We start from the raw sequence: 22223 nt of genomic DNA, 5'->3' as shown, positions 1-22223 counted from the left end.
GGACTGAGTGGGAGGATTACTGCCTGACACCTTCCTAATTACCAGAAAATTAAACAACTTATCCAGTTCATTTTTCGTTTTTGGTCGTGCATATATGATACTTATCTCACACTGCTGGAGCTGGAGATTTTGCGTTAATTGGGAATCATACAGATCAAGGCCTGATAACTTCAGTAAATGCAACATTGCTGTTTGTTTTTCCGTTAGTTTTACACTTTTGGTAGAAGGTTGGGTTAGTTGGACTTTTGCTGGTTGCTGATGGGCTATCTGCTTATTAGATGGAGCTGAGGCAGGTTCTTTATCAGAACCAGGTGTGCCCAATGATGTCCTTTTTGGATCAACATATTTTTTTCTTCGGACAACTTCAATTAGACCTTTGTCTTTCTCATCTTTCACACCAATCAACTCTTTTGAGGCACCTTTATCCCTGTGTACTACTAAACTTTCATCTGGTGCAATTTGGCTTTCATGTTTTTTGTCACACACATCAATGGTTTTTGTTACTTTTGCTGTCTTTGTGTCCCCTGCAGCGCTTGCAATGCTTTCAGCCATGCCTTCAGATATGTTTGATGCAGCTTTGTTCAAGATAGTTTCCACACTGATCAAAGGGATTTCTGCTACTTCTTTCCCACCCTTCACATCTTCAACCGCAAGATTTCTTTCGCTCAGTAGATGATTTAACTTCTTGACACAGGATAATAATTTTACCAAGGGCCCTTGCTTCATTTCAGGAAGAAACTCTAACTCTCTGACAGTTTCTTCATCCAACTTCAACAGGCTATCACCATCCAGACCCAATGCACAGACTGAATCAATATCATTCTGTGTAAACTTCACCACACAAGACAACCATAACCTTATCTCTTTTTCCCTCCAAGATGTCACATTAGAAGGCAGTTCAACTGATTCAGGAAGAATAATTTGCTCAAAATCTGGAGACATTTTTCTGTAGCTCTTTAGAGCTTTTAGCAGCTTGATTTTAGCACCACCAGACAGACAACTGAAATGTTTCTTTAGAGAATCGACAGTCATCTCCCATAAAGCTAACCCATCTACCTGCTCTTCAACCAATGGTTTTACTTCATCTGGTCTCATCTTTGCCTCTGTTTGCATCCACTGTACAGCTTCTTCTTCTGTCCACTCTGTCATGTGTCTCACAGCTTTAGCCTCAGCATCACCTGCAAAAAAGTTTTGTCTGTCAAAGTCAAATCCACCACTTCCAACTACTGTTCCTGACTTATTACATGTATAATTACTAACAATAACATGTTTTCATCCTGAATGTGAGATCAAAATTCTCAACTAAGAATACTTAATGTTTGAGAATATACATACAGCTTGACTATATACAACACTTCCATAAATCCAGATATTTCAAGAACAGTGGATAACAACTTGGTTGATATTACCTTTGTCACCTCCCCCCTTTAGTTTCAGGAGAACTTGCACTGTAGACTCTGCAACAATGCCTTGATGCTTTAAGGACACTTCTTCTGTCACCTAGAAAACAGCAAAGATTCAACTATCATTTGAAAGCCTGTCCTTTACAGCAAGTTGAACTGACTGTTGTCATCTTTTAAATACAATGTATACCAAGCCTTGTTATAAAGACACTAACAATCATTACACAGTATTCCATTTATAGTTTATACATTTTCAGGTCACAAACCTTCAGACCCCCTCTGTAGAAAGATGCCTCTTTTGGAAGGCCATTCTGGTAGAACTTTGCCACTGTTTCATGAAGCTCTTTAACTGTGCTGTCATCTGCTATGTCTCCAGTAAGTAGCTGACCATCCCACATCTGGATGTATACTGGATATGATGGACTAGGAGTAAAGAAAATTGGAGGTTAGTACTAAAAATTTTCCCAAGCCACTGACACCTCATAGTAATATTGTATCAAGTTAGATGAGCATTCATTTTGTTAATCACAATGAAAATGTACATATCGCCCCTCTTATAATTAGCATGACATGAATTACTCTGCAACAGCCTTTGTACAAGAAAAATGTTTAACAACAACAAATCTGATGACATCTATGTAGCTGGGAATTAAATTTGTTACTTAAATCTTAACTAATAAAAAGGAAAGTAACCAAGTTAACGTCCAAATATTCAATACCCAAAACTGTCAGGCTTCAATAGTTGTACCTTAGACTGCTCAGTCACCAGTTGCTAAGAAAATGAATAAATTAAACGTGGTTCCTTTTTATGCATTGAGTGAGCCATACTAGTATGTAATCTACAATTAGTACACACTAATCAATGCACAAAATCTAAGGTAATCTACTAGTTTTGGTAATAAATTGTACCATCTGTCATCATGAAGGTCTGCTGTGTTATGTCCATCATTAGTACATGTGGGTTGTGGGTTGATGTCTTTCTGTTGTACCCTATGGTCTTTGTTCTAAAAATGAAGGGCAGTTTAACAGGTATTTCAGAATGTTAATAGAAAGCAAATGTCTTAATAAAGCAAATGTCTCAAAATATGCACATGCACGTTGAACAAGAATCACACTACGCACACACAAACACACACACATACTATAGCAGTTTAAATACAAATATTGTACATTATACCTTTCTATCCTGCAAAAGCTCCCCTTTGCCTGAACATTGCCTCTTGCGTTTCCTTGGAATTGGACCCGGGTTTCGCCACAGAGCACTAAAAAGTAATTAAACAAACTATAATTAACATGTAGAACTAACAACAGAAGAAAATGTGGACTTCTAAATGCTTATTATGTCATACTTTTAATTTCATGTCGTTTATTTCATTGTAAAAGTTTCACAGGTCATACCCAAAAGGTCACCTGAAATTTCAAGACTTTTTATACAATACAAAAAAAAAGTTCCACAAATCAAGTAGTGAAGAAGGCACTCTGACCAATCAAGGATATATAATATTATATTCTATAATATATATTCTATATATTCTTGGACCAACAGACCTTTGGCCTGCACACTCTTCTAGGAGCTCCTCCAGCTTGTCCAAGTCTTTTGGGTTTGGGTCAACCTGAAATGAAAAAAAAATTTTTTTTTCGTACTTGATTGCATGAAACAAGGAAAAGACAAGATTTTACTCCCCTTTTCCCAAAATGTTGCACCAGTTAATTTTGTACTGCAATAAAAAGTTATTTTCTCCACACTTGAAGCTTTGTTCACCTTCGCAGGTCCAGGCATTTTCCTTTTCTTTCCCCTCTTGGTGTTGCATTTAGGCTGGTGAGAATGTGGAGCTTTTTGAAGCCTCTGAAAGTTACATAGAATAAGAAATATTGAAGAAACTGCATTGTACAATTTCTGTTATCTCTGTACATCATAAACTTTAATTGCTATCCAATCCAAATGCAGTTTTATTTTGCAGTTAGATTTGTCTATGGTCAGTGCACATGTATGGTTAAGTAACATACCTTGTACAAACAGCAGTTTGTTCTGATTAAGTACTCAGTCTTCCACTTTGGACCGTTCCCGCTGGGTGAGCAAGCTGCAGTGGGGCCTTGGCACCTGGTCCTAAAATACCATTATGACAAAGGAAAATGTAAACATTAAAACTAATGCAACAGTTTTCAGACCAGTGACAGAATTATACTGCACATGCACTGCAAATTGTGCAACACCAGTCATGTCAGAACATTTCAGTCACACACAGATCAAGTTAATTTGAGGGTATTGTGTATATTCAGTTAACCTACCAGCCAGTCCAATAGGACACATCACTGCACTTCTTCTCTTGCTTCGGGGTCCCAAACTTTCTTCTAGATCTGGTCGACTCTTTTACTTTTTGCCTCAGAGACTTGAACCCTTTTCTAGTCACTGGTACCCTTGGCTTGACTTCTCTTTGGGACGCTTTCTCTACATTTCCTGAAGACACTGGCCCGAGGAGGGATGGTTTAGGGAAAGGCACTTTTTGCACGGCAGCTGAGAAGGCTTCCTTCCACCTGACGTGTTCTGGATCAGTGGAGAAGTGGTACTCTACTGCCTCTTGCAGTTTGGCTGCAAATCTGGGGTTCCCCTGGTAGCTGAGGTGTAAACCATCGATGGCAAAGAAGCGGTCAGACCTGAAGTGACTTCCCAGATCTACAAACTTAACCTTGTCTGCAAACGTGTGTGACAGTTGTGCAAGGAGGATGTTGTACATCTTTGCTGCATCATTCAAGACCTTGGAGTCAAACCTGGGGAGAATCCCAGATACAAGGATTCCAGCATTGGGAAACCTGTTAACAGCTGATTGCAGTAACTCCTCATAATCTTGTATATTCTGGTCCAAAGTCTGATTGTTGCAAAGGTTGTTTGTGCCCACATGGAGCACAACAACATCATTGGTGGGATTGTCTAAGTCAGATGCAGAGAACTCCTTTACGTTGTGGGTGACATCATGGATTTGGGCGCCACGCTGAGCAACTACACGGTAGCTGAACTCGTGGCTTGATAGGTACTGTTGGGTGTACTTTGCCAAGGAATCACTGAAGATGACGACCTTCTTGATTCTCTGTTGAAAGAAACAAGGAGCTTTTTCACATCTATATGTTGATGCCAGCTATCAAAATACACATGTATGTATATTTTGATATAATAAATCTTGAATAAAAAATTTGAACTGCTCAAACTTACCACAGTCCCTTCATGTTGATCATCGATTGACCATTCCTCTTCCTGTTTCTCTTCTGCCCTCTCCTTCATAACGGCAGCCTTGGGAGCAGTAGATTCCTCCTCCACTGATTCTGACATGTCCATGTCTCTAAAAGCAATAAAATTGGGAGAAATACAGCTAGTACTAAAATGATTCACCTGGCTAAAGCAGTGTAATATTGGGGCGGGACCCGTCAAACTGGACAGTTTAATAGCATAAGTCCAAAAATTCAAATTCTCAATCAAATTGCTTTCATTAATCACATACCACTGCATGCATGGGTGCCTAGCCGTGGCGACTCTTGATTCGGGCTTACATAATTTGCATTACCCTCAGACAAGAGTCGTGGAAAGATCCATTGGCAGAACTGCACATTTCCCGTTGGCTGCACGATGCTCCGTTTTTGACCCGGTTTTTTGCTGTCCCGAGCTTCCCTACAATATAACTCCACAATTGGCCGGGTTGCCGATGTTTAGATCAGCCTAAATATTCCACAGCGCGACAGAAAAGTAGTAAAATAGCTAGTCGGCACAAGTTGGCCGCCATCTTGGATATAGTCGGGAATGTCCGCTACCGCCGTCGGGAACGCTCGGTAGCGTCACGATTACCGAAGTGCGACCGAAAGCTCTCCGATTATAACCGGAAAGGCTACCGAGCGTTCCCGACGGCGGTAGCGGACATTCCCGACTATATCCAAGATGGCGGCCAACTTGTGCCGACCAGCTATTTTACTACTTTTCTGTCGCGCTGTGGAATATTTAGGCTGATCTAAACATCGGCAACCCGGCCAATTGTGGAGTTATATTGTAGGGAAGCTCGGGACAGCAAAAAACCGGGTCAAAAACGGAGCATCGTGCAGCCAACGGGAAATGTGCAGTTCTGCCAATGGATCTTTCCACGACTCTTGTCTGAGGGTAATGCAATGTAAGCCCGAATCAAGAGTCGCCACGGCTAATGGGTGCCCAGATAAAGTGTTGCAAGTTGATGGTAACTAAACGTTGCAAAGGTAAGTCTACGTCTCTGTATCTGCACCTCCTTGGCGTCACATGCCCCCGCCTTGCTTTTGTGTTACGGATAGCATCGTTCCAGTAGCACAGTCTCGGCCCCAAAGTGCCACCCAATCATGCAACAAATCGACCCAAATTATTTTCATAAAATTTGATACGGGGGGGGGGAGGTAGGAGTGACGCTGATCAAACTAGCAGCCAAAATTTGAATAGTTTGTGTACTCCCACTTCAGCAATATTTCTAGCCCATCTCAGGTGTGCCTGGAACATATATAGTTCTTAAACGTTGTAGAAGAAACCATGGAGGTAGTCTCTCTTCTACCTCCATGAAGAAACAAAGATCGACTACTACTCTGGACATACATGCAAATTGGTGAGCCTAAAATAACGGTGAGGTTGCGCATCATACAGAGCTGCAAAAAAATCCCGACGTTTCTAGCTCAAGCTTTCGCGGCTAAAACAGTTTTTTTAGTGTACTTACCGATCACTTGGCATGGCTGCGGTGTACCTCATTGGGCAAAGGGAAGCTTCAGCTGTATGGTCGTTGCCAAAATGTGAAGAAAAGGTGTGAAAAACTACGGTTCCGAAACTAAAAACAACCTTCCGAAACTACTATTTGCCGCCATTTTTAGCTTCCCACAAGCCTTTGCGCAATGGAAGGTTCTATTATCCTTTCATAGGAGGTTCGCGTTACGGTAGCGTTTATACAGGCCTGCGTTTAATTATATAGATCTTTATATACTACTAGTAGCCACAGCACAACATATATCAAGTTTTATGGATGACGCCCTCCGCAGACTCCAAATGTAATGCGACAGGGAGAAAAAAAACAAGGCGGGCCCAAAAAAAACATGATTCCTACATTTTCAAATGTTCACATCATCAAAGTTGTAAACAAGAAATATTTAACATTCAAGGTTAAAATTATGCTAAGTTTAACTGTTGTAATAATAAAATCAGGCAAAAATTACTTGCTGTGGCCAAATATGCCTATCAAGTTAAGACACTATGCATTTTGCTGGGCTCACATACAAGAGATTGCCATGACATCTTTTGGAAGAGTTGATGTACAAATGTTTTGCAGTGTACGTATGTCGCGAGTAAACAATAAATCAGAAAAGAGAACCACGTAAATCTACAGTAGTCTTTATTCATTTCATAAAACACACAACCTAATAAAATGTTTTTAGTACTGGCTTAATACTTAACTAATGATTTATCTAATTAGAATTATGTCTCCCTTCAAAGTCAATAAGGGCATTTAGACAAGACATAATATTAGGCACAGTGATGCTCTCATATAAAAGGAATCATAATTCTGATAATTTGAAAACAAATGCATAGGTTACAGTATTTTCAAACTACCATGTGGTCCATAACCTTTGGCTTTGCTTGCCAATAATAGCTGTTACTTCTGTGTCTCTACAAGGGTTCTGTGATAAAATTCAGAACTCATATCAAAGAGGTCAATGATTGCAGAAATATATACAGAGAAACAGTTATGCACTGTCGATCCCCAAAACATAAAAAAATGGTGCGTACATGAAAGGTATTAGTGCAGCATGGTGAGAAAACATTCAAAGAATGTGTTTTAAAGAAATAAGGCTGTAGATATCTCATTTAGGTACAACTAATAAAAGACTGGACCAAAATGCCTTCTAACAGTAGCTAGAGCATGTCACAAAGAATATGAGTACTGAATAGTACTGGTCCGTTAAAATGTTTAGTACCGAGGTCTCATTTCTTAGCCTTTCCTTGCACTCACATCTCACCTAAATGTATCTTATTATCATTTATATCATCATCCATTCCTTTATTGTAAGGGAATCAAACATTGAGTCCCATGCTTCTTTAGAGATTTGGCAGTACAACACAGATACAGAGATTAGCTGGTAGCAGCATTAAGGACATGGCATAGTTCAGACAAGTGGGCCAAAGAAGCCATTTTCTGAAGTGGTTCTGAGCAGCTTCCTTTTCTTCTTCTCCCCACCTTTACCCAACTCTGTATTGTCTTTCTTTGCAAACAGGGGATTTTCGGAGCTGTCGTCAGGGGCAAGGCTGTCACTGCTCCGCTTCTTGGCATTAGAGGTGGAGCTTTTCTTGGCCCTTGGTTTCCTTGGTGGCTTGAGTTCCTTGTTTTCGTCTCCCACTTTACTTTTGGATTCCTTTCTCTGGAGGGTTTTGATGCCCTCGGAGAAGCAGTCCTCGTACTCGGAACTTTCCCGCTTGTCCGAGGCTGGAAGGGAGTCACTGTCGCTGGTTCCTATTGAGAATGTCTGGAGACGCGGCTGAAATTAAGACGCAAAAGAAAAATGTGTCACATACAAAAGTATCAACCTGACTTAGGAGCTCCCTAGAGCTAAAAATGCTTTCCTTGTGCAAGTCTCCAAGTACATGTAGTAGAGTCTCATTTGAACACACATCAGCATTTTCCTAATATCAAAACCCGAAATAAACTTCAAGATACTTCATGACTCTTTGCTGCTTGGCCTTCCACGGCATTCATTGAAGCTTTTTAGGATCTTTAAAGCAAACTCTGAAACAGTTTTCCTAACTCTAAGGACAAAAAGACGAAGACCCCAGAAACCTTGGGCTTGGCAGCTCCACCGTCCCTGACCCTCTGTCTGCGCCTCTTGGCCAGCTGTTTGGCGAGCGGCGTGGCCCGCCAGTCCGGGTCGGCCTCCACGTCGTCGGAGAAGTCGACATCGCTCTCCTCGCTGCTCAGGATCTCCTCCAGGGAGTAGTGCTGCACTGGTGCCGCTTCCAGGGTCATGGTCCTGCGCTTGGTGTTCTTGGCTTTGGGCTGAAATACCAGGAGAGATAAGCAGGGCTCAAAATTAAAGGTGGTCCAATGGCCACTTAACTTTAGGCCGGGACAACTAAGACATTTTGGGACATTTTTGAGACAATAGAAAAATAATCAACATCAGAATTATATAAGCCCTTGTTTTGTTAATCAGGCACATGTCCCGGCTTTTGGATCCAGAAAAGTCCCCCTGAATTTCCTGTCTACTCTGCAATAAGCCTATTATAGTACACCTGCAGGCTTTTAGGTAGAATTTTTTTGGTGGGTGTCCATTTTTTTTATTGTATGCTATCCACAGTGAAGACGCACGGTGCGCAAGCTTTTTAGGGGGGCTTTTTTGAAATTCACAATGCTCTCAAACACTACTTTCTGCATTTTGAGGTGCAAATTTGAGTTTTTTTCCTCCAGTAAACCATCATTTTTGTATTTATAGTAAGGCTGAAGGGGGGTATGTGTGCATGGCAGGGATTGGGAGTGGAAAAAATAGGGTGTCTTTAGGGTGTCCTACCAAAAAGTAGGGCGTCCAATTTCTTAATATTTTCAGTACAGGGCGTCCAAAAGACACCCTAGACACCCCCTAGCTAAAAGCCTGTACACCTGGGAGTGAACGTAAGCAGTTCACTTCAAGTGTAATACTTCTCAAAAAAGGGGTTGGGACAGTTCATCCTCACTTCGGGACAATTGAAATTAATTTTTGGGACAGTGCTGGGACAATAGGAAGAGAAGTTAATTTCGAGGCCTGATAAGGAGTCAGGATATCAACCTCACTTTAAATTTAGCTTCCTGAAATGTTTCTCTTCTCTTAGAGTGTAAACAAGTTTATACACCGACAAATCGGAGCTGCAAATCTTAGTGAAATTTAGGAGGTCAGACAGCATTCTGATCTGCCAACTTCTAGATCCGCATGGCTACAAGTAACAGTTAGTTTCCCTCTCAAAATGTAGCATTTTCTCTTTCAATTAATGATGAGGGGCTTGAAGTGAAAGTTATCTTTACACTAAATTCAAGGTTAGCTACTGAGAATGGAGAGATGAGAAGGTTCACCTTTGCTTTCTTTGTAGCCTCTGGGACAGCTGACATGTTGATCTCAGGCATCAGGGAGAGTTTCTTCCCCTTGTAGCTGGCAAGGGTCACTTGCTGTAGGCACAAGTACAATTTATCATTAAAAAAAGCTGTTCTTACATTTCTTTCACCTACAGGTTACACGATCAAATCCATTTATACAGACTATGGTCAACTGTTACGATGCAAAGTGCAGGTTCTTCCACTACTTACCTTCCTCAGGCTTTCATTCTCCTTGCGCATGTCCTCTAGTTGTTCATGCATGTGGCTCAGGTCTGCTATCTGTTTCTCCTGGAACACAAACCAAGACGAAACACATCTTTTCAGACTGCCATGGAACAAAACTTAAACTGTTAACTAGCACTACTGCCACATAACCATTAAGGCATTTGTAGCCAAACAGCTACTTCAGTGTAAAAAAAGGATAACAAAAGCAGAGAAAGAATTGAAGATGAACATGTTGGGTGCATGTACATTGGTACATGCACCCAACATCTCGTCACCATAATATCATTGCCACACCCACCTGGAACTCCAGTTTGTCCAGCAGCTCTGTCTCCCTTTGGCTGGTACCCTCTGCAGTTCCTGCGGTGCTGCCGCTGCGGGAACTGGGCATCTGTCGCAGCAGGTACAGGATCTGGACAGGGACATGTCAAACTGACGGGTTAGCAGGATGCAAGCTTGAAAATTCATCTGTTCTGTGTATGATATATGTATGTTAGGCATCTACATACATGTAGTACTCTGGCTTGTGCATATCAATTTGCTGTTGACTTACAATGTACATGTACATGTAAAATCTTTAGATCCTTAGAATGATACAATAATAGTCAATAGAAATACATGTACCAAAGTTTCTATTAGACTACTAGTAAGACCATGTGGTCTTGATGTCTCAAAGTCAATTTTCCATAAAAGAATGTTGATGCTTGTCACAACTTGAAGGAAACAGTGTTATGTATCGTCGAACAAAGACACAATGTACATGTACAGTAGAAGGAACAACATGACCAAAAAGACCATAACTAGGCTTGTAAAATTGATCCTGATCTTTAAAAAAAGTCCAGACCTTGTCCTCGTGCTGCCTCTGCAGGGTGGTCTTCTCCTCCTCGTGTTGGTTCCTCAGGTCGTCGACCTCTGACCTGTACCGGCGCATCTCCAGCACCGTCTCATTCAGGTTGGTGTGCAGCTCCTGGACCTTCCCGTCCGCCGTGCTGGCGTTGATCTGAGACTCCACCAGCTATGTGTGGGGGGAACAAGATATCAATGGAATCCTTATCAGCAGAGTTGTCAATCATGATGATGACAAGCAGTGGTAGAAATACTTTTTTGCAGTGTTCTGCAATATTGCAGGTCAAAAGTTTGTTCTGCAATTCGAAATACTTTCTGCAAATGCACACTCAAATTCAAAAGTCAGGATCTAAATCCATGGCATGTACAAAATTGCATGTTGACAAACATTTTATATGCAATTTGAAAAATACATGCAAAAGTATCCCACATATATTATACAGTAGAGTCAGTGGTAAACACAACAGCAGCTATCAAACAATTTTGAACCCCTAGTAGGTGGGTATTTTTAACACTGACAAGGATACATACTATGTACATACATGTACATATAGACTTACTCGAGTAGGTATTTAGAGGTTCACTGTGCCAGGTTAATTCCCAAAGCTCTACGGACGAGTAGAATAAAGCTAGGACATATAGGAATGCATGCTAAAGACTGCTTGTAGTCAAATGCTCTAGCCTTGTGGTCCAAAGGCAGGGATACTAGCACTAGTACTTGAACACACATTCTACTTACAATGTCATTCAACTTTCTGGCAGGATGCTAAATAAACATGTAGACAGTATACCTTGTCTAAGAGCCACTTGAGCCCACACTTAGCCTCCACCAGGGAGCGCATGTTCTCCCAGCGGCACTTTGCCTTCTCCTCTACATCTGCATCCACCAGCTTCTGCTGCAGGTCTGCAATCTGAGCATTCCTGTGGGATAGGGTCCGGTGTATTAGTCTAGTAAATAGTAGAAGTAGGCATCCTTCCAGCTCAAGCCATAGTAATTGTACTCTGCTGTTATAGCTGTGGGCAGTGTCTTGTGTGGTGTTACAATATTAATGTAGATATGATGGTTTACAGCAATGTACCTATTGAACATGTACATGTACATGTAGTTGTACATTAATATATTACAGATTTCTGTATCTGTATTGGTATAGCCGGCATAACCGCCCTTCGGCGTAACACACAATCTTCGCAGGCATGCGGCAGCTAGCTATATTACACCGAAGGACTTGTTACACTCAATCTTGCACATTTAATTGCAGGAGTTGTTTAAAGCTTTCTAGTGATGTTGCCTCAACTGTGCTTGGTGGCAACGAGTTCCACTCTACAATAGTTCTTGGGAAATTCAAGTTTGGTGCATCATGTTGTATGTATCTGGGACTGTCTCCCTGTGTAAAATTTATTTTTTAGCATCAGGTTTTGGGTAGAATTTTCTCAATGACACTTACACCCTCAGACTGTTAAGTATCCTGCATGTGGCAGTAATGAATTCCCCACCTGCACTGGATGTCCTGCTCCAGCTGCTCCACCTGCTGGTGGATCTGTTCCCTCCAGGCCTGGCCCCCCTCCCCCTCGCTCTCCGACCCCGAGCGCGACCGCTTCCTGGGCGGCTGGCTCTCCTCCAGCTTCTGACGCAGCTGCTGCAGCTGTGGGGCAGGTAGGGGTATGTGAAGGGATTACTGTAATTCCTGATATTCTCACGGTACTGTTAGGTTCACTGTTGTCACTGTCACTTCAGTACCGTGAACTTTTTACTACAGTAAACAAATAATTCCTGGACTTCCTTTTTCCTGCACATGTTGCCACCATGAATATATAGTTCTGTGTGAACATGTCCATTTGTCTTCTCATGAAATTTTCATACTGTAAACATGAAGTGAATTACAGTATCTACATGTATCATCTACATCAATCATGTAATTAGTTCACTTTGAAATTGATGCTATTCAACAATTTAGTGAGAGATGGCAGACTTTACCATTGAAAAGATTGGAAATATTTCAGTTCTTTGAAATGAAGTGATGACAGTAAAATTTCACCAGGGATGAATTTTTTTTAATCAACTGTGAAATGCTAGAACTTAGAAACTTCTATCCCAGTTAGCTACAATGCAAGCATAGGTGTGTTACCTGCAGGGAGTAGGCCCTACGGTCCATGAGTAGACTGTCCAGGTGTCTTCTGGCCTCACCAACACTCACCAGGAACTCCAACTCCTCACCAAGCCAGGACTGCAGCAACACAGGACAGTATAGGAAACTCCAGTCTCAAACATGTACATCTTGTTTTATTCAATTTTCATTAATACAGCTGATATGCAGTCAAAACTGACCAACGTCTATAACTTTTTTCTGGGCTGAATATCTTAGAGCCCTTAACGTTGTAAATCCTTGAATAAAGCAAGTTGAAGTCACTGTGTAATTTAAGCTTCAGATGAGGTGTAATGCTTGAAATGAAGTACTGTATAATGTTTTAACAATAGTGGCTGACAGTTTTATTAACCAAGCACACTGGGTCACACCTAACAGCAACCCTTTATTTTGCCCAACACTTCCTGTGAATGAGCTCTCTTCATCATCATGCAATCATCATTCACAGAAAAACAAGATGAGACTTTTCAGACGTCCACCTACATACCCTGACTCTAGTGCCCAGGCCTTTGTAGTCTGTCTTATCTGCAGTCTGTTGTCTCTTCTGGGCTGCTTCCTTTTGCTTGGAGAGAGCATCTTTAAGTCTACGTTGTGCAGCCGCTGCCTGTAAAACAAGGGTCCGCAAATTTCACTTCTGACAACTGCCCCTGCAGTTTGGACAAAAAGTGCCAGGTGTCCTCGTGGTATGAAAAGCAAATGGTTTCAAATGAAGACTAGTACTCTGTGTCTGCCTCTGGACCATTGGTTACCAAGGACAATTTCTTCTTCGAATGCACTCTTTCCACAATTCAACATAAAGTGAGAAGAAATGAAGGTATACAACTAATTTAGTAGCCAGATGGACACTGAAAAGTGTACAAGGAGTAGTCATGGCTTTAATTACCAGCCCCAACAAGGAACAGCTTTCAAATTCCCCGGATTTTTACCCAGCTTCTAACCCTCACCTCCTCAGTTTTCCTCCTGAGCACAGCTTGTGACTTCTCGTAGTCTCTCTCCAGCTTCACCAATTTGAACTGCCTCTTACGGTCCTACAGTAAAACAATTCTAGCGTCAGTAAAAAGCTCTAGAACTGCAGCACAGTTGAAAGAATCTGTGAATTGAAAGCATAGATCCTACATGTATGAAAACAGGAAGATGAATTCGAAGGTATCACCTTCTGTTTGAGCTGTATGACTTCCTTCTCCTTCTCCTGTCTCCAGCGCCGGAACTTCTCTGCCTCCTCCTTCAGCTGCTTCATCAGCTTCACCCGCTGCTGCTTGATGGACTGAAATGGAGGAACAGGAACTCAGCCAATGAGAGATGAAGGCTATTTCAAATGAACCAATCAGAAACATGATTTTTGTGATAACCAATGAGAGACAGCTGTGTACTCTGATTGACCAATGAGAGATCACTGATACTGGTGGTTTTCTTGAAGCTTTCAAAGAACCAATGAGAGATTATTTCAAAGTTTGTTATGTTGAGCAGCAATTACCCAGAAACTGGACATTTTCTGTTAAACACATTCTGTAGTTTTTGAACTTATCACTATAATAATTAATAAGCTAACTATAGGATACCTGTATTTCCTTGTTGAGTTTGGAACATGTCTTGTCACTCTGCTCCTTGAGTTTGACCATCTTGTTATGGTCGGTGATTTTCCGTTTTAACACTCCGATCTGGGTCTCCAGTTCCTTCACACGTTTGCGCCGCTGTTCAGAAACCCTTCGACAAAAAACCACAACGAAACAATTAGTTCCTATTTTTTATTCTCAATTATAGAAAAAAAGTAGAAAGGTTACATTTGCAAAGCAAATGCATAATGTTTACCTTGGCATATGGTCCTCTGTTAATTCTTACTCAAACACATTCATATGGTGACAGGAGTTTAAATCCCTCCTGCTATAAAATTGCAACATGATGTAACCCAACACTAGTTACCATGGTGATAGGCATCTGGTTCAGGTCATTCACCTTGTTTGTTTGAAGAAGAGGAAACTGAGCAAAGACAGTATGTTTTCCTTTGGTAAACATAAAAACATGTTACTACATATACTAGTAACATGTTTAGGCTAAGCATTCAATGGCACAAAGCTTGTCCAAAGCATATCTGAAGACAGCCACTTGTTCTGTCCACAAGAGGAAACATAACAGTTCTTACTTGAGAGAGTTGTTACTCTTGGCAGCCTGTAGCATGGAGCAGAGTTCTTCCTTCTCTTTCAGCAGAATGCTCACCTCATCCTCAAGCTTCTTCACATTGGCCTGATGGGTAAGGAAGAGAAAAAAGAATAATCACACCTTTCTGCATTTTCACCCACACCGGAATGGACCCTTCCTCTTTTTGGCGGCGGGATATCTACTGTAACGTGCTCAAGGTGTGGCTCTCCTCAAACATGTGACCTCCAGCTGTCACCCCATCCAAGAGCATGTCCCTTTATAATTGAAGCTAGGTTGTCATTTCTACCCGATCTTATGTCCTTGGGAAAGGCACTTTAGATGACTTTCCTCACAAATGAGTACCTACCCTCAGATAGGACGTCAAATGACAGTCCCATGTTTGGGAGAGCCACGTCCCACACATCTTAAAGAACCCACCGCACTTATGGAAAAGAGTAGGGGTCCTTCCCGCTGTGAGTGGTTCAAACCTTACATTCCAGTCTTACACAGCTTGTACTTACATACATGTATACAAAACTGGTGTGTTACGCCTAAAAAGGTGGTTTACCGGTTTTGCAAAACAAACAAAACACTGGTTCCTGCCAGGTATTTTCCATGCCAGGGAGGACCATTTCATGAGACCTTACCTCGTACTCGGACCTGACTTCCTCCATACAGTTGTCGTTCTGACTCATCTTACTGGCTAGCTCCTGTTTCATCTGCAGGGCCTTGTTCAGCTCCGCCAGCTGCTTGTTCATCTGAGCCTGGCGTAGAGCGTGCTCCGTGGAGAACTCATCACTGTCCATGGACGACGTCTCACCATTCTGGAGAAGTCACACATAATCATTTAAATACAAACTACTCAAGGCCATTTACGACAGATTTAACACACATTACAGTCTTGACCTCCCGTGTACTTGACCACTTCTTGTGGGTGCAGCTCTTGCATTGCCTTAAGACCCCACGAAGTCTTGTTGAGACATATTTGGTTATTGACTGTTTTGTGTATCTTTATATATTGCCGTAATTGACTGTGTACATGTTTTCACACATACATTGTTTTTTTTTTGTATAGGGGAGGGCAACTTGTAAAGGTGCATATGCACCTGTTTTGCCCTCCTTTCACTTTGTGGAAAATACCAATAAACAAATAAACAAACAAATATATATATATATAGATCTATCAGTCAACCTATCAACCTTTACATTGACAAGATATCCAAATCTACATGTAGATATTTCTTTTAGAAACAAAGTCACTTCTAAAGTCATCACCAGCCACAATTGTTGCATGATTTTTTAGTTTTGAGTACACGAACCATGTAAAAATACATTCAACTGAAGACATACTAGTAGTACTGTATGGTAGAGACAAAAGTTCTCTCAATCGGGTACTGTAACCATCACCAGCACTCACCTCCCCACTGTCAGCCTCCCCATCAGTGTAGAGGAACCCAGGAGAGGCAAGTTCAGTCTGGAAATAAATGAACAACAACAACATGGTCAAGTGGACTATCAAGCTGAGCTATCAAGACTTCAGGCAAACCAGTGCAGCTATCTCTCAAAATGAATTTACATGTGAAGCTACATTTACAGACACACCAACCTCCAGTTCCTTGATCCTGATCTGCAGTTCTGTCACACAGTCTATTGTTGTCTTCACCTCCTCCCTGTCTACGTCTGACATCAGCTGTCCCAGGTCTGCTGTGCACCTGGATACAAACAAGTCCAACATGTAACTCAACAACAACAACAACAACAACAACAAAGCTATAATGACTGAACCCCACGGGAAACTGTTGGATACTGTGTCTTACTGGTACTGTTGATTACTCTCCAAGCAGAGGTTTGGGTTTGGGGTTATTTTTAGCGTGTTTTTAGGCTTTTTTATTGGGGTTTCTCTTTTGCACTGGATTGTTTTCCCACGAAAAAAAATTCAGTGCAAAAGAGAAACCCCGATAAAAAAACCCTTACCCAAACCTCTGCTTGGAGACTACTATTGATTGCTTGACGGGTTACTGTCTTGAAAATAGACAGGTACACTTACCCATCATGCTCCTTGAGTTCCAGGACCTTCGTTTTCAGTTTGTCACAAACCATCTCAGCCTGATAGAAAGAAGAGAGTCTGACATAAATGAGAACAACAAGACTGAAACTGGAAACAACATTAATTTTCCTAGGGCCTATCTACATTGACTTAGCCTAGACTGAAACAGGATCTCTGAGTCTGACTGAACTCACCATGATGGCTTTCTCACACATCTGAGTAGACTGCTCCACAGCCGAGTGGAGTTCACTCGTCAACTTCCTGTTCTCTTCCTGTAAACAGATATAAACAAATAAATACTACTACTACTAAACAACGTGACAAAGAAGAAGAATTTGCGTCGGTGAAAGTTAAACAAAAGCAGTTACTCAAGCAACAGGATATTATTTTGCTTTGAGAATTTGCTGTATGCTATTTGTTTTGGATAATACAGGGAATGCCATGGAAAGAAAAAAAAAATTAACTTCATGTACATTGTATTTTAAAGTGTAGTGACATTACCTCTAATGTTTTAGCTTTTGCAACATATTTCTGCACATCCCCAGTGTTGATACCAGCAGTCCTATGGAACAACATTTAAAAGACATGTTAGCATCTCTGTACATATGTTGGCATGGAGCAACTACATGTACTTTATCTGGGTAGAGTTAAGGATGAAGCTATCAGAATTGTACTTATAGTGTTACATGTACAATGTATTACTGGGGTGATGATGACAGAAAAGGCATCCCTACTTACCCAGTTGAAATGACCCCTCCCTGTGCTTGCATCAGTTGGATCTGTAGTTGTTGTACCTGCAGAAGAAGAAAAACAAAATCGACCAGTCAGCATTTTAGATAAATTAAGATGCATCTATTCTTCATTCTAACTATAGACCAAGCTTTTTTTCACAGCATTTGTATTGAATGAATTCAAACACTAAAAATATGCAGGGCTTATATATTAGGTGGTGTTAATTGTTCAATGTAACACAACCATGTTCCACCATGTGTCTGTAAAGGTGATATGTTAGGAAAAACAAATGCCTGGACTCAGTTGCAACAGTATACTGTCCAATATTGATGTATATTCCTAACAAACATGTTACGTTACCATTTGTTTCAGTCTGAGCAGCTCTGCGGTCTGTGGGTCCCTGTTGACAATTGGTTTGTTCTTGATCTTCCTGGCCCGGTCTGCGTAACGTAGGGTGTTGATGGTCTCCTCCAGGTTAGAGTCAGCAGGACTCACACAGGCAATCATCACAGTATGGCTGTTACCTCCCAGGGAGTCTGTTGTAGAAACAAACCAAATTTTAGTCTGATATCTATGCATGTTAGAAGGGGTCGGACAAGAAAAACGGATGTACACAAAGTCCTCTTTTTTTTTAGATTCTGAATCAACTTTAGGTGAAAGAACATTTAACTAGAAACTTTAAGGTAACATTTGCAAAGCAAATGCATTATGTTAACCTTCGCATATGGTCTGCTCTGTTAATTCTTACTCAAACACATTCACATATATGGTGACAGGAGTCTAAATCCCTCCTACTATAAAACTGCAACATTATGTAACCCAACACCAGTTACCATGGTGACAGATGGTCTGGTTCAGGTCACTGACCAGGTCAGTGTTTGGAACGGAAGAAGAAGAAACTGAGCAAAAACAATGTTTTCCTTCGGTAAACATAATTAAGGAAAATCACTTGACAAATTTTGCAATAGCCATGAGTTTTCGATTAAAAAATTCACTGGAGTTCAAAACTAACATAGCTTTTTCACATAAATGATTGAATGATTTTGAGTGATAAACATGGCATGAGTTCTCTCCCTACCTTGCAGCAGCCTGGTGAGTTTGGAGTCCCTGTAGGGGACATGTTTCTGTCCTCGACTCTCGTCTCCCAGGGCACTGATCACATTTCCCAGGGACAGCAGACCTTTGTTGATGCTCACTCCTGGAAGAGGTCAATATTAATAGTACTGTAATTCCTGATTTTTCCACGGTACACGGTTCACGGTTTTCATGGTCACTTCTGTACTGCAAACTTATCATATTGTTGAGAAATAATTTGTGACCTTTTTTTCCTGCAGCAGTTGCCACCGTGAACATATAGTTCCGTGAACATGTCAATTTTTCTCAGACCATGAAAGTTTGCTACCCTTAACATAAAGTGAATTACAGAAATCTGTTAACCAGTTGATTTGTTAATGTCTTGTTTACAATGAACATTAGACTTTTAATTTAGAGAAAAAATATGATTTGCTTCTGTTTGTCTGAAGAATATGGTTGGGTCTATCATCTAAACCTATGATTCATGTACAAATGTATATGATTATTTTATTAGTTAAAGAATTCCATCCAGTAACTACAAATTCAGTCTCACGTACCTTCCTTAAATCTGTCGCCCTCTGCTTTCGTTTTCTTGGCCCGTTCAGATCCAGCCAAGTCCACAAGATGGAACTTTGACAGGCAGTAATCAGCACTGTTTTAAGATAAGAATAACAGAATCGGTTAGATAGAACTGTTAGGACCTTGATCACTTTTTGGCTTAAAATGTCCAAGGACAAAAAACTGGTCGTACTTGTCGTCCTTTTTACGCTGCTCCATGCTGATGGTAAAGATGGCGTGGGATCGGCTGGACGTGGCGTTCATGGCGGTGGCAGCCGTGGTACGGTGGACGTTCCCCTGCTCCAGACAGCCAACCAACTCCTTACCTGTCTGTGTGGTGATCTCCTGCAGTCCCGTTATCTGTTGATAGGTGGCGCAACAGTGGGGGATAAAAAAGTTACTTATCTAATCATGGAGTTAAAGTCTCTTTCCTAGCTCCATGATCTAATTGACTCTCCCCAAGCAATGAAGCAAGCCTTAGGGTGCTCCCCTCTCCCAAAATCCTAGCACCTCTCCCAAAATATTAAAATTTAGGGTTTTCTCTTAGTACTTTCATGCAAATTTGCTTCTTTTTCATCAAACGATTAGGACCACCTCTCCAATAAGAACTTCTGGGGAGACACCTGACTGATATACGAGCTTGTCCGGATCCTTGTAGAAGCATTACTTGTCACTTAGTGTACTTAATTTTTTAATTCTTATGATCATACTTTTCACTTATAATTAGTGTACAACCAAGATGATAAACTACAAATTTACTCTAGAACAACAGTGTGTTTCTGCTTTTTTTCCAAAACAGCTTGGGATTTCAGTGTTTGTGTTGTTTCCTAGTCTGTCCCTGAGGAGTGAGAACTTACTGAGATGCCTCCAGACGTGGTGTCTCTGATGACGATGTTCTCCTTCTCTTTACTCAGCAGATCTATTATCTCCTCGTTATACAGCTGTCAACAAGAAGAATTTACCAAGTTAAAGCACAGGCAAACACATAACAGACACACAAACCACCAAATATTTACCTTTGCATATGGTCTGCGCTCTCAATTCTTACTCAAACACATTCATATATATGGTGACTGTACCCTAAATCCCTCCTGCCATAAAATTGCAACATGATGTAACCCAACACTAGTTACCATGGTGACGGATGCCTGGTTCAGGTCATTGACCTAATTTGTTTGGAGAAGGAGAAGAGGAAACAAGGCGAAAACAACATGTTTTCCTTCGGTAAACATAATCATGGCCAAGGTATCAAAGATATACAAACAGCATGCAAAATACCTGGTTGCCCAGTTGCCCCGGGCAACCAAATTTTACTTGGGGCAACCTATTTTTGAACCAAGGTAGCCCAGTGTGCTACCTGGATTTACGAATGCCCCCCCCCTTAATTTTAGGTATTAATGGCTATTACTAGTATCGATTAAGTTACTAAAGGCTGTTACTGGGTGGGCGACCTACTTTTTTGCCGTAGGTTGCCCACTGGGCAACTGGGTTCAAAAAAGTATTTTGTACACTGACAAAGTACACTTACCTCCAGGTAAGAGACCTTGATGATGAAGTCAGACTTGTCTCTCTCCTGGATGCCCTTGAAGATGTGTTGAATGACCCTGGGAATGATCCCCACTACGGACTCATCCTCTATACTGGAACTGTAGGCTCCACCCATGGTGTGGGTCTTACCTGAGCCAGTCTGCCCATAGGCTAACACTGTGGCATTGTAACCTTGGAAAAAGATTTGAGATAACACTGTATTAGCTGGGAGCAGAAATTTCATTGCTTTGTATGTATATGTACAATGTTTCATGCTTCTAGCATTTAGTTTTAGCGTTATACCAAGGTAACAATTACTCAAAAGTCAAAGCACAATGAAGTGACAACAGTCCGACGTTTCAGGTACCAACCAGTATCTTTTGTCAGTGACTTGTTTAAAATATAACTTATAAAATATAAAATATAAAATACACATTATGTTGCAGTAAATATGGGTGGCAATGTGAAGAACTATTGTGATTCTCAGGAAAGCAAATTACCTTTAAAGAAGCCATCTAAAAGTGGTAAAACAGCCTCCTCGAAGACCTGCTCTTGCATGGTGTCCATACTGTAGCAGTAGTCATAGGTAAAAGCTTTGTCTGTACCCAGCACTAGAACCTGATGGAGGAAAACATGTCCATATCACACAATTAGGCAATTCTCTTTTGTGTATCTTTCTTCGTTTGCACTGTATTAATTTTGTTGTCTGCAATATGACTTTTATCATGAGTTTCTTAATTTCATACCAGTGTAATCTTTAGCTTGTTAAATTACCAAGGTGTTTATGTTTAATTCTGCAATCTTAAAATTTTAGCTCTATATAAATATCTTTGGCCCTGACATGTGGTTGAGTTCACAGCAGTCACCATAATGACGACATTTCAATATATTGGAAGCAGACTAAAGCCCAACGAGACTGGGTCCCATGCTATCATACAAACCTGTGTCTCTCTGGGGCTAGGTCTGTATACCATTAGTAATTTATTAGCATAATTAAGTATGGCATGGCCACCCATTCTTGTTGACTATTGCCGTATTGGGAGTGGAGTCTAATATAGAAAAAAAAAAGCTTGAAACAAGACTGGGTTCCAGCCTATCTATGATACAAACCTGTGGCTCTCCGGGGACAAACTGCAGGCATGTCTGACACCCCTCCATGGTCTCTTTGGGCAGCAGGGGCCGACATCTCAGCGCCACACGTACGGGGATAGCCTTGTCCTCAGGCATGGTGGGACGGACAGCTTCAGGGCAACACTCTAGAACCTGCAGCGACAACTGGATAAAGTGTAAAACATCCATGAAGCTGTCTGTTATTAATGATGAACTTCTCAGTAAGAAGAAACCAGTTGCTGTCTGAAAAAAAATGCAAGATGGTGGTCTACAGTACTTCCACTGAAAGTTGTATGAAAGTATAATGTCATGATTGAAA

The 22223-nt window shown here is 41.1% G+C and overlaps 2 protein-coding genes across 2 annotated transcripts; both read right to left on the bottom strand.

Moving 5' to 3' along the window:
• Positions 1-106: 106 nt before the first annotated feature.
• Positions 107-4734, bottom strand: LOC109473387. The gene is made up of 11 exons (XM_019773247.1): positions 4612-4734; positions 3693-4489; positions 3411-3510; positions 3166-3249; positions 2952-3016; positions 2581-2665; positions 2313-2407; positions 1670-1826; positions 1410-1500; positions 600-1178; positions 107-120 (listed from the first exon to the last, which is right to left on the bottom strand). Exons 1-11 carry the CDS (start codon positions 4732-4734, stop codon positions 107-109), a joined length of 2190 nt encoding a protein of 729 aa, XP_019628806.1.
• A 2647-nt stretch (positions 4735-7381) lies between these two features.
• Positions 7382-22051, bottom strand: LOC109473884 (chromosome-associated kinesin KIF4A-like). Its single transcript, XM_019774016.1, has 29 exons — positions 21905-22051; positions 21295-21412; positions 20796-20986; positions 20125-20208; positions 19461-19627; positions 19267-19361; positions 18714-18833; positions 17996-18171; positions 17642-17697; positions 17405-17465; positions 17098-17175; positions 16904-16962; positions 16463-16568; positions 16274-16330; positions 15504-15680; positions 14861-14961; positions 14280-14424; positions 13874-13984; positions 13665-13748; positions 13208-13324; positions 12703-12801; positions 12071-12219; positions 11368-11497; positions 10575-10745; positions 10032-10142; positions 9719-9796; positions 9488-9580; positions 8225-8440; positions 7382-7925 (listed from the first exon to the last, which is right to left on the bottom strand). The coding sequence occupies exons 1-29, from the start codon at positions 22019-22021 to the stop codon at positions 7557-7559; spliced, it is 3636 nt and encodes a 1211-aa protein (XP_019629575.1). The 5' UTR covers positions 22022-22051; the 3' UTR covers positions 7382-7556.
• Between the last annotated feature and the right edge of the window lie 172 nt (positions 22052-22223).

This window comes from Branchiostoma belcheri, unplaced genomic scaffold (assembly GCF_001625305.1).
Source record: "Branchiostoma belcheri isolate BF01 breed outbred unplaced genomic scaffold, Haploidv18h27 scaffold3, whole genome shotgun sequence".
Lineage (NCBI taxonomy): Eukaryota > Metazoa > Chordata > Leptocardii > Amphioxiformes > Branchiostomatidae > Branchiostoma > Branchiostoma belcheri.
This window is presented reverse-complemented; position numbering and strand designations above follow the sequence as displayed.

Bases quoted from the DNA above. Each gene is read 5' to 3' on its own strand.
- LOC109473884 (XM_019774016.1), bottom strand. From the start codon at position 22,021: ATGCCTGAGGACAAGGCTATCCCCGTACGTGTGGCGCTGAGATGTCGG. The intron at 21,413-21,904 runs GTTTGTATCATA...TTCCTCCATCAG, and splicing joins TTGTCCCCGGAGAGCCACAG to GTTCTAGTGCTGGGTACAGA. The intron at 13,985-14,279 runs GTATCCTATAGT...CCTCCATTTCAG, and splicing joins AACTCAACAAGGAAATACAG to TCCATCAAGCAGCAGCGGGT.
- LOC109473387 (XM_019773247.1), bottom strand. From the start codon at position 4,734: ATGGACATGTCAGAATCAGTGGAGGAGGAATCTACTGCTCCCAAGGCT. The intron at 3,511-3,692 runs GTAGGTTAACTG...ATGGTATTTTAG, and splicing joins GTGTCCTATTGGACTGGCTG to GACCAGGTGCCAAGGCCCCA. The intron at 1,179-1,409 runs GTAATATCAACC...ACTTTTTTGCAG, and splicing joins AAAGGGGGGAGGTGACAAAG to GTGATGCTGAGGCTAAAGCT.